At 46.0% G+C, this 14,596-nt stretch overlaps 1 protein-coding gene across 1 annotated transcript in view; it reads right to left on the bottom strand.

Moving 5' to 3' along the window:
* LOC120841744 (flavin-containing monooxygenase 5-like) overlaps window positions 1-13,530 on the bottom strand; it is a 69,681-nt gene extending 56,151 nt beyond the window's left edge. The window contains exon 1 of the mRNA XM_040212711.1: window positions 13,298-13,530. Coding sequence (XP_040068645.1) covers window positions 13,298-13,530 — 233 coding nt within the window. The remainder of the gene's footprint in view (window positions 1-13,297) is intronic.
* Between the last annotated feature and the right edge of the window lie 1,066 nt (window positions 13,531-14,596).

The raw sequence follows: 14,596 nt of genomic DNA, 5'->3' as shown, positions 1-14,596 counted from the left end.
CAGTAGAGATGTATATTTTGTGAATAGGTATATCTGAAACATCGCCCTATTTAGGTATCTCACCGATTCTTTTGGGCTAGGTTTGCACTTCTTCATATCGACAAATACCAAGTGGCAAAGACAATACTTGTGTTAGAAGACGAACGCAGGTGAGCTAGTTAGCAAGCATTCTGATATACATTATTCGAGGGGGCAAAGTTACATCCCTTTGGAGGGCTTCGTTGACGAGGGATCCAGCCCGGGACTACGGGCTCGCTCCCTAATACAGAAGCCCACGCCTGTTCATAAAGGAATCCGCGCAGCAAACCGGAGTCTGTCTCGCCCCTGCACTCGATCCTGCTGTTTCGACGACATCAAGGCCTGCGACGCTAGTCCTTTTCTATTTTGTTTTGGGCACAATCTCGCCCCATTAAGCGTTTGGTTTCTCGAGCTAATTCACAGCCTCATTATTTGTCATGTGTGAAATTTTGGCGCAGGTGCGGGTATTGTATTCTATGCCCGTGAAGCGTATTCCTCCGAAGATACCCCGGTAAAGTGATGTGCGTATCACCGGAAGGCTACCCTTCGCCGAAGATACAGCACCAGTCAGAAGGTACAGCACCAACCACCTTCCAGCACTTCAGGGTGACCTTGCTGGCAGGTCTGAAATGGCAGAGCTACCTGTTACACGTCGATGATGTCATGGTATTTTTGCGAGATTTTGACGAACACCTGAGACGACTTCGTGCCATGCATCGAGCCATCAAGACCGCCGGCCTGTCACTCAAGCCAACAAAGTGTCGATTCGCCTATGATGAACTAAGTTCCTTGGCGACATCGTGAACAACAAAGGTGTTCTCCTTGACCCCGTGAAAACCCGCTCCGTAGCTGCAATTAAGCCACCGTTTGACAAGAAGGCCGTGAGATTTCTCGAACTTTGTGCCTATCACGGTCGGTTTGTTCTGGAATTCGCCAAGCTATTCGCACCACTGAAGCACCTCATGAAGAACTTCGTAAAGTCTGTGTGGACAGAAGAACCCCAGTGGTCATTCGATGAGCTCAAACAAGGTCTCCAGACGCCCCCGATTATTGGCCATTTTGACCAGTTCGCTGAAGCAGAGATGCACATGGGCGCCAGCAGCCCTGGGCATGGCGCGGTACTCGTTGAAAGGCAGGACCATGCAGAGCGATTCATCGCAAAAGCAAGTCGGACGTTGTTTATCACGGAGGGAAACTACTACACGGCTGAAGCGCCTTGCTGTCGTCTGGACAATAACAAAGCTTCGCCCATATTTGTATGGAAGTCCTTTTCGCGTTGTCACGGAACACCACTCGCTCTGCTGGATCGCGAACCTGAAGGACCCCTCCCGACGCCTCTCCCGGCGAAGCCTACGACTGCAGGAATTCGACATGGCCGAGGTGTACAAGTCCGGCCAGAAGCACAATGATGCCGTCTGCCTGTAAGGAGCCCCCGTCGAGGCCGATCCTACCAGCACCGAAGACGAATACGAGAAGAGTTTTCTTGGCGCTCTAGATGTCAGCAACGTGGCTAGACTCCGACGAGCGACCATGAACTGCGAGCGCTCATCGAGCACCTAGAGGAACAAACGAGTACGATTCACCGTGCTTTCTTACGAATCCTGCCTGCCTTCTCCATACAGCAAGGGGTTCTGTACAAAGAGAGCTTAGTCAAGAAAAACACAGCGTGGCTGTTGGTTATTTCTATCAGCCTTCGAGAAGAAATATTTCAAGCCTGCCATGACGATCCGACGGCTGGTAACATTGGCTGCAGCAGGAAGCTCGCTAGGAATCGGGAAAAATACTACTGGCCGAGGCTACCGAAGTCAGTTCAGCTCTGCGCTCAATCATGCCATGAGTGTCAGGGGCGCAAGGAACCAGCGACGAGGCCGTCAGGACTTCTACGTCCGATTGCTCCCCCGTCCACGCCGTTCCAGCAGATAATCGGAAGGTGACCAGGATGCTTGACGCCATGCTACATCGGGATCCAGTCAGCAATGTATGTGACGATACCCAATTGGTTGCGCAACGAGCAGAAGTCCGAAGCTTGCCCGAGTCCGGCTCAAAGTTCAGCAACGTGTCGACGCTGGCCGCTAGAGCCTTAGTCTTCGGGGCGTTCTCTTCCAGCCCGGATACCCGGTGCGAATGTGGACACCAATATGACGTCGTGGTCTCATCGATAAACTTTGAAAGCGCTACTTCGGACCATACAAAGTCTTTTGACGCCTGAAAGATCTCAACTGCGAAGTGGTGCCCGACGGAACGCACCCATCATCGCGACGCCGACCGCGACCCGAGGTGGTTCACGCCGTTCGATTCATGCGATTCTACGCCCGATAGGACTGTGGACTTTATCTGTCCCAACTGTCTCTTTAATATATAGTTCTTTTAATTGCTTTGTTCTGTTTTGTGTTGCGTCAGGGCGATGCATTTCTTAAGGGGGAGAGTAAAGGTACTGGGGGCAGCTGGCCAAGTAGGCAGCGCGGCCGTGGCCGCGCGGTTATGGCCCCGCAGGGGCAACTGGGCTTGCAGGTGTCTCGTGAGCGGCGCAACCAACATGCCAAAAGAAAACGTAAAATACAAAAAAAAAAACAGCGGTTATTGTGTTTGGCTTTCACGCAAAGTGCCGAAGTTCAATGCCTGGCTGCAGATGCACATCTTTGTTGTTTCTGTAAATGTCGCGTTCTCAGAAATTCTAGACCCCTGTAGCTTTTTCGAATTTAAAATGTTCTACGGCCTAACCTTTTAGGCCAATTGTTCCAGAAGGCCACGCGTGTACTTAAGGGGCTCCGCGAGGCGAGCCGGAGTAGTCTCGCTCCAGCGCTCAATCCTGCTGCTTCGCCGACATCGACGGCTGTGACGCTAACCTTCTTCTATTTTGTTTTGGGCACAAGTTCACCCAAGTTTTGTTTCTCCAGTTATTATCTGCTTCATATTTTGTCATTCGTGACAACATTCAACCCACAAAATCGTACTGAGACGGAGCTCGAGCAATCATTTTGATTCACGTGTGCCTGAATAAAAAAAAACATTACTGCATGTGCATTTTATTATATGGTAGTTGTTTTTCTTCTCCCTGGGATCCAGCAAGACACGGTGACGAGGGCCCAGATTGCCAGCCACAGCCAGGGTATCCCAGACTAAGGATGCCCTCCGCCGGGCGGGCGCCCTGACATCTGCCCCTGATGCTTGCTAAATAATGTTTTATTCCTCATCATCGTCTACATGTTGATCCCCCGCCCGCACTTTAATCTCCGCTTCTACATCCGGCTCTCTCCATCTGCGCTTTCCGTAGATTTCGCCAGCTGCAGCAGATAGGTTGTCGACCACTTGTTTAAATCAAGCAGAACATAACCTTGTTGCTAGAACGTACATTCGCTCTTGCTATTACTATGCCCACTCAACTTCATAGCGAAAAAGCTATCAAACCTTAAGTTCGTTAACTGGCTAAATTTTCCGTAATGACAATCGCTTGTCTTCTATGTGACAAACGTTCGCGTCTCTTCTCAAACCTTAGCTTCGATATTGTCTGGATTTGTTTGCGTTGGGGCACAGTATGTGAGGTGTTTTGAGAAAATTGATATCAAAATAAGGCAGGGGTCTGCGAATATTCGAGTTTTTATTGAAATCAAGGTATGATTAACCGAATAATTCGTTTAGACTTTGTAATTCTTTGTATTGGAAATTCCAAATAATTCAAATCATAAATATCTGTGTTGCTGGGTCAAAATTTATTGGTTTATTCATGCTTTTCATAATGTAAAATATTCCTCACGCGCAAGTTTAAAATCTAGGTCAAGCCTGCATTCAGAAGCCTCGAGAACTCTAATAACATTCATTGTATCCTACATGCATGATTTGAAATGAGAAGCCTTATAAAAATTTGCGATCATACACTTATAAAAGGATAAGGGAAACACATTAGAAATAAAATTTATTATGTCTAGTGTTATAACGCGGACATATGAATTAATGATAAAAATAGGTATCTCAAAATATGTCTTGTGAGGAAGAGTCTCATATTGAGAACACTCTCATATTGGGCATATGTGAAACAATATTTCAGGTATGTTTTATAGATAAAAATGCATGTTCAAAAAACGTGTGTCTCTTGAGAGAGGCAACTCAACACTCAACAAAAACACATAACGTGCACGTACGTCGTCATTTTGAATTATACAATCTTGAGTCCCTTGCCGTAATCTCTGTGCGCCTAAACCTACTTTCTGTCCTTCCCTCCATAATATAGGAGTTTATTTTCAAAGCACAGATAGCAGCGATAAGTGAACCGGCCTCTTTCAGTAATCTGTCGGTCCCCGCAGCGTCGAGGAGCTATACTTCGCTCCACCTTACGTCCGGCCGCAGCGGGTGCTACGAACTATTAGAGCCAAACGAAGGCCGTGGGAGGATCCCGTGACCTTCGAGAGGAAGCGCCGTGACCAACGACATAGAGGGGCTTAGAGTGATAAACCGGTTCACAACCCTATTGAAAAAACCAGCTTAAGCTAGTTCCAGCTTCAAGCTTGGTTAGTGCTCCAGCATGTTCAGTTTGGCATGCTGGTCATGCTGGTCCCACCGTCGAGCTCGGTTATTGCTCCAGCATGCCCAGTTTGGCATGCTGGTCATGCTGGTTAATCTGGTCCCAGCTTCAAGCTGGGTTATTGCCTCAGCATTCCCAGTTTGGCATGCTGGTCATGCTGGTGGACTTCCCAACCAGTTTAAATTAATACACAGGTTAAACAAGCCAAGTTCTTGAGAAAAGCCAACTCGGCATCCAATTTATTATTTTCGCACTTGAGGCCTGCTCGAAAGAGCTCAGACGCTACACATCCTCGGCGCTGACACAGTGCATTCCCGACACACAGGCACTAGTTTTTGGTGCAAAAGAAACAATTTTATTAAAACTATATTGCTTATCTCTCAACACAAAAAATACTAGACACACGCTCAAAACAGTCAAGAACAATGAGAATACTAGTCGGATGAGAGAAGCGAACCTGGGTTCCGCCAGTGAGGTGGGCGAAGCGGCCTGTTGCGTAGTCGGCAGAGGCGTGGAAATCCTGTGGCTCGGATTGCATTGGCGATACTCCTCGGCACCACCCTCATTCACAAGCACGCACACGTTCGAAGAAACGAAACGACGACTCTGTCGGGGCGTCCAACTTGTTTCCGCGCTGAACAGACTGCCGCTCGCAGTCTGCTCAAATCCCGCTTCTCTTGCACCGCCGTTCAAATAGTCTCCAAACATCGCGCACACAGCCGTCCCTTCGAAAATCTGCCCAAGATAGCCAAATGTTCCTCAAATTCTCCGTTCCTGCCACTTTCTCACTCTCCCTTGTCTCGCACACAAAGAGCTCCCAGCGCGCCTGAAGCGCCCGGTAGTCTACCGAGAACGTGAGGATAAATGAAAGGACGTGGCCTCGTTCCCGCCACAACCCACCTTGGCCCGTGCGCTCCCAGCAATGCCAGTTCGACAAACTCTAGCTGACCTTGGTGTGCTCGCTTCTAGCAAGACCAGCATGACCAGCTCGAACCACCTTGGGCCAGATTCAGAACCAGCTAGAACCAGCTTGTCAAGCTTGAACCACCTTAAGTACCAGCTTGCCCATATGCAGTGCCGGCTTGAACCAGCTGGACCAGCTCGAACCAGCTTGACAAGCTTGAACCAGCTTCAGTACCAGCACAAACCAGCTCAAATACCAGCTTGCCCACCTGCAGTGCCAGATTGGACCAGCTTAACCAGCTCGAATTAGCTTGATTACCACGGAGACCAGCTCGAACCAGCTTAAAAAGACCAGCAAAACCAGCTGGACCAGCTTGATTTTCTTTCTGGTTTATTTAATAGGAAAGGCAAAAGGAACCCCCCTTGGCTGCCGCCATGTTGTACAATTTTTGACTACTCCACTCGTGACTGCAAACAGTCCTGACGCTTTTACGTGAAACTGAGCCGAGATTTGTTCTGCGATGGCGGTAAAAACATAAAAAAAAAACTTTCGTTTAAATCTTGTTAGCCCCAGAAATCAGTGTCTAGCTCCGATAAAAACCCCAAATACAGCACCGCGGCTGACGACACCCAGTGGAGGCTTTGCGAGTGTTGCGTTGTCGTTCGTCCTTTCCCCAGTCTCATGGGCATGTATAAAATTATGTTAAACATTCACCAGCTCGTTTGCGCCATAACATGAGTGTCAACGATGGCAGAAACCACCAACGACACCGGCAGGGCCTTTTAGGCGTTTTGCACCGACATTTGCCCCATTCCAGTAAATTGGAATGAATTTACATAGAGCGTTGCCCCACCGACGCAAGGAAACAGATGAATAATCGTCGCAACAAACTATCTCACGCGGTACGCAGAAACGAAAGCCTTTCCTTCAGGTACTGCTGTTGAAGTCACCAAGGCTCTCATCGAGTCCCTCGTCCTCCGGCACCGCGCTCCCGAAGTTCTGATGACAGATCGCGGATCATCGTTCATGGCACAGCTGACCCAAGAGATCCTTCGGCTCAGTCACATTAGCCACCGTCGTACCACTACGGAATACCCACAGACCAACGGGCTGACGATGCGGCCCAACAGGAAAATCACCGACATGATCTCTATGCACGTGGACGTAGAGCACAAGACGTGGGACGAGGTTTTCCCTACGTCGCGTTCGCCTACAACACGGCGGTTCAAGAGACAACTGGATTTACACCTTTCCAGCTGGTACATGGTCGGAAGGTCACGACCATGCTCGACGCGATGCTGCCCAATGAGCCAGCTGACGATGAGAGCAACGGGCATAAAAGTCTGCCAGCTCGCCAGGCTCCGGATTAAAGCCCCACAACGTGTCGCCATTGACCATTACATCCTTCGTCGTTGGGACATCCACTTCCAGCCCGGAGACCGGGTGTGGGTGTGGACGCTCGTAGATCGCCGCGGCCTCAGTGAGAAACTGTTCATACGATACTTTGGATCATACAAGGTACTTCGTCGCCTTGGGGAGGTGAACAACGAGATGATGCGCTACGGAACAAGAAGAGCATCACGCGGCCCACCACGACCTGATGCCGTCCACGTCGTGCGCCTCAAGCCGTACTACGCACGATAGGAGTCTGAACTCTGATCCCGAGCAACACTTGATAGGACTGTGTTTTGCCAGTCTCCGTATTTTTCTATTATGTTACTTGCCTTGCTTCGTTTTTCACCTTTCACGTGGCATCGAGGCGATGCTCGTTTAAAAGGGGAGAAGAATGCCACACGCGTCGGCGAGCGAGTGCGTCCCTGACCGAGTGATTAAGGTGCTTGACATTTGCGCGGAGGCCCAGGGCTCGATTCCTGAGATTTCTAAGAACATTAAAATGAACGAATAAATAACAGACGCGTATCTTTTATTTATTCTTTCAGTTTAATGTTCTGGTAAATTAGAGAACTATGATGCTTGTTCCAGGTCCGAATGTTGTAGTCACCGAACCTTCTACGCTGATTGTTCCAGAAGCACCCGGTAGTCAGTCTCGCCCAAAGTTTGATTCTGCTGTTTCGCCGCCATCAGCGCCTGCGTCGGTAGCCCTTTTCTATTTTGTTTTGGGCACAGTAGTTCCCTCATTAAACATTCAGTCTGCTTCAGTTTTTTTCACTTCATGATTTGTGATTGGTGGAAATATTGCCGAACACTGACTGCTAAGTGGCGCAAGGCGGCGCCCGACTCAAACGGTTTATATTTGCCCGTTTATGCTGCACGTCGTGTATCCATACGTCGATGGGTGGGCACATCCTTGAGCTGTGTCTTAACTTCGCCGTAAAAATCTGGTAATTTAAAGCGTTTTTATTCGTGCTAGCCTTTCAGCGTTATTTGTGCGCTGAAAGCATTATTAAGCCACTCATCGCAGGATTTCGCCTACGCGTGTCGCCCCTAATGTAGTTAATTTTCTGCTGCATTTAGCGAAAAATCGACTTCACATCTCTGCCGAAAAACCCAGTATAACTTTTCGATATCTGGATTACAGAACTAGAACACTATCTGGATTCTATCTGGATTTCGTTTATGTCTGAAATTATTCCTTTGTCTGCAATCTGGGTTTCAGGTTTCCAGAAACACTTCCAGTTAGATTTCCAGTTTCATAATCCACATAGTGAAAAGTTATACCGGGTTTTTTGGTAGGGTCCCCCAATAAATTAAGCAGAATCAAGTTCATCGCTAAATTTAGCGGAATATTGACCTCACGTCTCCTATGCACTATTTCATGCTCCCTGCTAGAATTGGTAGAATCATGTTATTCCCTTAATGTAGCAGAATATTAACTTCAGGTGATCTACGCACCAACTCCTGTTCCCCTATAAATTTAGCGGAATCAGGTTCCCCTTTGAATTTAGCGAAAAATAGACTTTACGGGATCTATGCACCAATTCAAAGTCGCCACTAAGTTTTGCGAAATCAGGTGCGCCACTATACCTGGCTGAAAATTGACTTCCCGTGGCCTATGCATCAAGTCAGGTTCCTCATGTAAATTTAGCAGAACATTGACCGATTCACCCTACTGATTAAACCGGCGAAAAAATTGTGCTGGTCTTGCTGAAAATTAGGCTGGTCAAGCTGCTTAGGCTGGTAATTTAGTGAAGTAAAGCTTTTAATTTAGCTGGCCATACTGATCCAGCTGGCAGTGAAGCTGGTGGAGCTGGTAGTCATGGTGGTGAAGCTGGAAGTCAAACTGGCGAAGCTGGAAGTCAATTCGGCGCATTCGGTAAACAAGATGGTGAAGCTGGAGTGCAGTTGGTCAAACTATTAATCGTGGTTGCCAATCTGGTTTTGGTGGAACTGCTCACGCCAAGGTCGGCTTGCGCTGGTCGAACTGGCCGTGCTGGGAGCACGCGCGCCAAGTTCTGCTTCGGCTGGGACGACGCCACTTCCTGTGCTTTATTCTCTCGTGCTCTGCGAGCTGCGTCTGTGTGCAAGGAAAGAGAGAGAGAGAAAATGCTAGGAACGAAAAATTTGAGACACGTTTGGCTCGCTCGTACCGATTTCCGAGGGGACGGCAGTGAGTGCGTAGTACGTAGACTACTTGGATTGCGGTGCGAGCAAGGCGGAGTTCGAGGAAGCATCAAGCGGCAGTCTGTTGAGCGCGGGAAGAGGTCGGACGTACCGACTGAGGCACCGCTTCGTGTCTTTGAACGTCTGTGCGCTCATGGGGTAGGGTACGTGGTGCCGCGGATTATGACCAATGCCATCAAATTTTACGGATTTCCACACCTCTGCCGAATGAGCAAGAGGCCGCTTCGCCCCGATTACTGGCGGGAGCCAGGTTCGCTTCTCTCATCCGTGTAGTATTTTCCATTATTATTGTCTGGTGTTGGCGTGTGTCTTCTATTTTTTGTGTTGAGAGATAAACAAGCTTGTTTTAATAATTTTGTATTGCACCGAGAACACCGTCTATGCGTCTGTTAGTACAGTGTCAGCGCCGTAGATGTGTAGCATCTGAGCTCGCGGAGCAGGCCGCGAGTACAAAAATAATAAATTGGATGCCGAGTTTGCTTTCCTGGTGAATTTGGCTTGTTTTTCCTGGGTATTATTTTAAGCTGGTTAAACTGGTGGGAAAGTCCACCAGCTTAACCAACAAGCCAAACTTATCATTCTTCGACAAGAACCCAGCTTGAAGCTGGTACTCAGGGCCTGACCAGACTGGTGGAAGCTGATAAAACCTGTTTGACTAGTGACGTCTAACCTCTGGTTAGCTCAGTTGGTAGCACGCTTCACTAGAAATAGAGAGGTCCCGGGTTCGATACTCAGACCGGGCCGATTTTTTCAGTCTCGCACCAGTCACCTAGCAGTGCTTAGAGATTTGTGTTTGTCCTTTGTCCCTCTTGTTCCCCTTCTCCAGGGATTATTTTCGTCATTCTTGTCCAGCTCGTTTGCACCTTTGCATTCACTTGAATTATAACTATTCGTGAATTCTAGCCAAGCTATCTGCATCTTAATCACCCTTTTTGTGCGTCTGCTTTCTGCGAGCACCTAGGAAATGGGAATGATCTGTGTTTTTATTTCCCTGTTTTGCTACAACAGGACACATTATATCTAAGACTCAAATGTTTATTCTTAAAAAAAGTGTAGCTAACGTAGGTAGAAATTTTGTGCTTGAGGAGGGAGCGAGACTCATGAGTGGGGCTTAGCTTTCTGCCCTTCGCTGCCGATGCCCCAGCGGACGTCTATCAGAGTACGCTGGAGTACACTACTGCCGGTCTGTTCTCTGCATCTTGAACTGTATCAAGAAAGGTACGCGGACGCAAACGCCCGTTAACATTGCCTAGTTTTAGCCGAAGCTTTAATTAATTGTTTTCGGGAGTCCTACCTGATGTTTTTATTTTCTTATAACTTATATTTATATCAAACTTTTATTATCTTGTTTACCAACAGCCCAACAAAGGCTCGACCTGTTCAAGCCAAAGGAAGAACATTGCATCCAAACTTTATACAATATTCGTTAAATAAATAATAATAATAATACTAATAGGAATGATAGTAATGATATTAATAATACATCGACCCCTTATTTACTTTTACCTGGACAGCGTACTGGTTTCTCCAGTCTCCTTTATCAGGGACGTTGGAGAGTATATTGACAGCTCACTTTCTTTCAGCAATCATGTCTTCGTTAGAGTAAAGTCAGCGTTGAGGACGTCAGGGATGATTTCAAGAATTCGTCTTTCACCTCCCTGTTCCGTGCTACTCTTATTGAAGTCTCTAGTTCGATCGTGACTGGAGTTTGCCTGTCCTCTGGCATTCATTGATTCTGTCGCAAGAACTAGGTATTGAAAAGGAGAAAAAACGAATGGTGAGAATTTTATATCACGGCTACATTGGAAGGAGATATCTTTATCACGGCTACTATGGCAGGAGATATTTGTATCACTATGAAGCATTGCTTCCTAAATTTTCCCTGCATAAATTGGCTGTGAAAAGGCTTTACAGAAATGTTCTCTTCCTTCACAATGTTTTTCATGGCAGGGTAAATTCGGAGGCTTTCGTACAAGCTATTGAAGATATTTATATCACCATGAAGCCATTGCTTCGTAAATTTTCGCTGTATAAATTGGCCGTGAGAAGGCATTACATAGGTTTTCTATTCCTTCATAATGCTGTTCATGGCAGGGTAAATTCGTAGGCTTTCGTACTAACTATTGAGTTTCAGGTTCCCAGTCACCCGAGCCGAAACTTTTCAACGTTTTATCCACCTTGCTTGTACGCTGTGATTTCATTATCAAGGGCGCAAATTGCTTATGATTCACTCAAATTGAACTCGACATCCTTTCATCCACTCATGAGTTTATGTTAAATGTACGTGACTGGATGACTGCGAACTAATCAATAATAAATTTTTGAATTAATATAATGTTACATGATCTTATTCATTTAACTTTTTGTTTCCTGTATTTTTAGTGCACCACACTGTAAACCGAGGTTGATTTTTGTGGGCACGAACATTTTTATTATTATTTATTGTCCACTCGGAATTATACCCTGTTTTCTCAAGACCGTATTCTACCGTCTGGGAATATTTGCCGTCATATTAAGATGCACGAAAAATAAATTTTTATTCAAAGTTTGGACAGTTGTACCGAAATCGCAAGCCTTCAACAGTTTCGCGATTTTGACAATATCAGGCACCGCTGCAACGACGAAGGTGTGCTCTTGCTCGAGGGTAAAGAGCACTTCCATCGCTTTGCTGGAGGAGCAAAATGCACTGCATCCAGCATTCGCGACGAACAATATTGCAGTACTCTCAACTAGTGCCTGAGTTGAAAGGGTGTACAGCGTTGGGCAGTCAACATCTTCCCGAAGGAATGAAGCAAGATGTCTAAAGGGGTTTTCGAGAGCAGCTCTTGCTAAATATACACAGGGTGAATCACTGAGACTGGTGGCAACAAGAAATGCCTGAATAACCCGTTTCACTTTGTTCTTTACATGAGGACAGTAATGCTGGAAGTATCGCCACGAAAGCAACGGATTGCATTTTGGGGTAACGGTGACTTACTTTTTAAAGAAGGGCAATTGTAAATGTAGGTACTTACAATCTAGCCTCGAGTAATCGTAAATGCAATGCCTTACTTTTTTTGTACCGAGTACAATTCCGCTTTCCACGGCTTTTTTATTTTTTATGTGAAAAAAGTTTTGTTTTTTTCAGCACCCTTCGAAAACTTCGGATTCATAACACGCAATGGATGCGCAAGAGCAATAAGTGGATCAACAAACTTCCGATTGTCTCTCAAGGAGTAATGAGCGCAGGGCACTAAGATTGTAAGCTCTACGCACAATTAATCTGCAAGAGGAAATTTACCAAGAAAGTGTTATGATGTGCCACTCTCCTTTCTTACCGCGCGCATGCTCGGTTCAGAAGGTGAGGAGCTCACTGCATGCGCCGCAGTCTTCAGAATGTGTTTCGTCTTGTGAACATTGTGAGTAAATTTTAGAGTTCGTGTTAAATTGAACATTTCACTTTTGGTTACAATTCAACACCTGCTCGATTCCAACTTAGTTTAAATTAACCTTTCGACTTTTCGCATACCTCTAGAACAAGCATGAGAAGGGAATTTGTGAAGGAAGAATAATTTTTATACTAATGCAACGGAACATTTTCAGGTCATTTTTGTATTTTGTAGGTCGCAACAGTCTCTTACTATGATTTGATCACCTTGAGCGAAAGCTGAGGCTGAAAGTAAGCGTCGGTTATCAACGTGAAAAGCTGTTTCAACCGACATACTGGGTGGTAAAATTCGGACCTCAGAGCCCCAGCTCCAAGTCAAGAAACGTCTACGGAATCTGTCCACACAGAGCCCGATCTCTTTACGTACAACTGGCTTTTAACTCGAAATATGGAGACTAAGTTATCTTAAAATTAAAAATAGAAAAAAAAGAGGGGGGGGGGGAGGGATTTATGAAAAATAATTATGCTTGCAATTATTATATTGCTTCCAAACGTAATCCAATTATTCTCGCGATTACTACATTTGAAACTTTATCAAATCATTACGAAACTGGATCACAAGGTAATATCGATTTCAAAAACTTTGACTACTGGTAATGAATACCGTACAGACCCGCACGTCACCAAATTGGAATATTTGATCTTGAGAGACAATCAGTGGGAGCTACTTCTGACCATGGACTTCCAACAAGAACATCAAATATGATATCCAGCGTATACTAACGTGCTATCATGACGCATTTGGGGTATTTGTGGTTTCGGGTAATTTTCTCAATATTTATATAAATTTTTTGGTTAGCTCAGAAGTATATTGTGCAAAACACGCAATTGCTTCTCTAGCGCGTACCTGAATGCGCTCATTTCCTTGCTGGTATTGAAGACTGTAGACCGCATGATGGACGGCACGCCCTCCTCACTATGGTCGCGGTAGGCCCAGAGGCCGCCCAGGCAGGAAGACATCTCGTAGACGATTGGCTGGAACCCCTCGTCAAGCATCTGCCGGGCAGAAAGGATGCCACTCGGTCCGCCTCCCACGATGCAAACCCTCAGACGGCTGTCCTTATCGCCACGTGGGCGCATGGTGCTTGCGTGACTGGTAATTCGGTCGATGCCGTTCGATCGAAAAACTGCTCAAGGACACCTACATAAAAAAGACACGGGGGGGGGGGGGGGGGGTTAAAGCAATAAGCAGCTCCCCCTAAAAATCAGCCTCTACACGAATTCATTTTTCCTAAAAAATATGGCGTTGAAACTCTGTTGTCGTATAGGTCTCGCGACGTTATATGACATGATTTTCTCCTATATTTAGAGGGGAAAGTCAAGTGGAATATAAGTCACGGGATGGGCGATTTGCCTGCGTATTTAACGGGAAAACCATAAACTCTCAGGTAGGTCACGCAACATTATTTTCTCAGCGAGATTTCTCCTGAATTGCATGGACGAACGGAAAGGACGGATAATATTATTTTTTTATTCGGAGAAGTTTCGTTTAATAGTATTCCATGACTTCATAAATATCCCCGTGGGCCATCCTGGCATTTATCACGACAGGAAAACAAGGGGCGGGGGAAGGGGGGGGGGGGGGACAAAATAACAAAAATGGCTTGCGTTTGGTGTCCAACTTGTCAAAATAAACACCAGAGTGGCCCATCACTACCTTTGATGATTTCCCAAAGGTTGGGTTGAGTGCATAGCATATTCTTTCTCATTTTTTACTTTGATTCAGGCAAATTCGTCCTTAGATATTCATTCGGCAAATGTATTATCTACATAGAAAGCATCTGCGCAAAAGAAATTACATCGTAATGAAAAAAAAAATATATGATCTGTTTTTAAACGTTGAGCGCATTGTCAAAGCTTGCCTGTGGAATAATTCTGTTTATGTAATCGCCCTGCCGACTTAAGATGTAGGTTTAATTACTTCCGAAAAACGCGCTAAAACAAGGCAACTGTTCATTATATGATTATTACTATGTGGCGCGCCCTTTGGAAATTAAAGAAAATAATACAAAAAATATCCTTTTTTTAATATTAAATTAATCTTTAATGGCGAATAAATTGTGCCTTTACAAAAGGCTTATTCGATTCACTGAGTAAAGATTGCTACAGCACATCCAACTACCAATACCTGGAGTTATTTTTGAAG

This window comes from Ixodes scapularis, unplaced genomic scaffold (assembly GCF_016920785.2).
Source record: "Ixodes scapularis isolate PalLabHiFi unplaced genomic scaffold, ASM1692078v2 ptg000323l_1__unscaffolded, whole genome shotgun sequence".
Classification (NCBI taxonomy): Eukaryota; Metazoa; Arthropoda; class Arachnida; order Ixodida; family Ixodidae; genus Ixodes; species Ixodes scapularis.
This window is presented reverse-complemented; position numbering and strand designations above follow the sequence as displayed.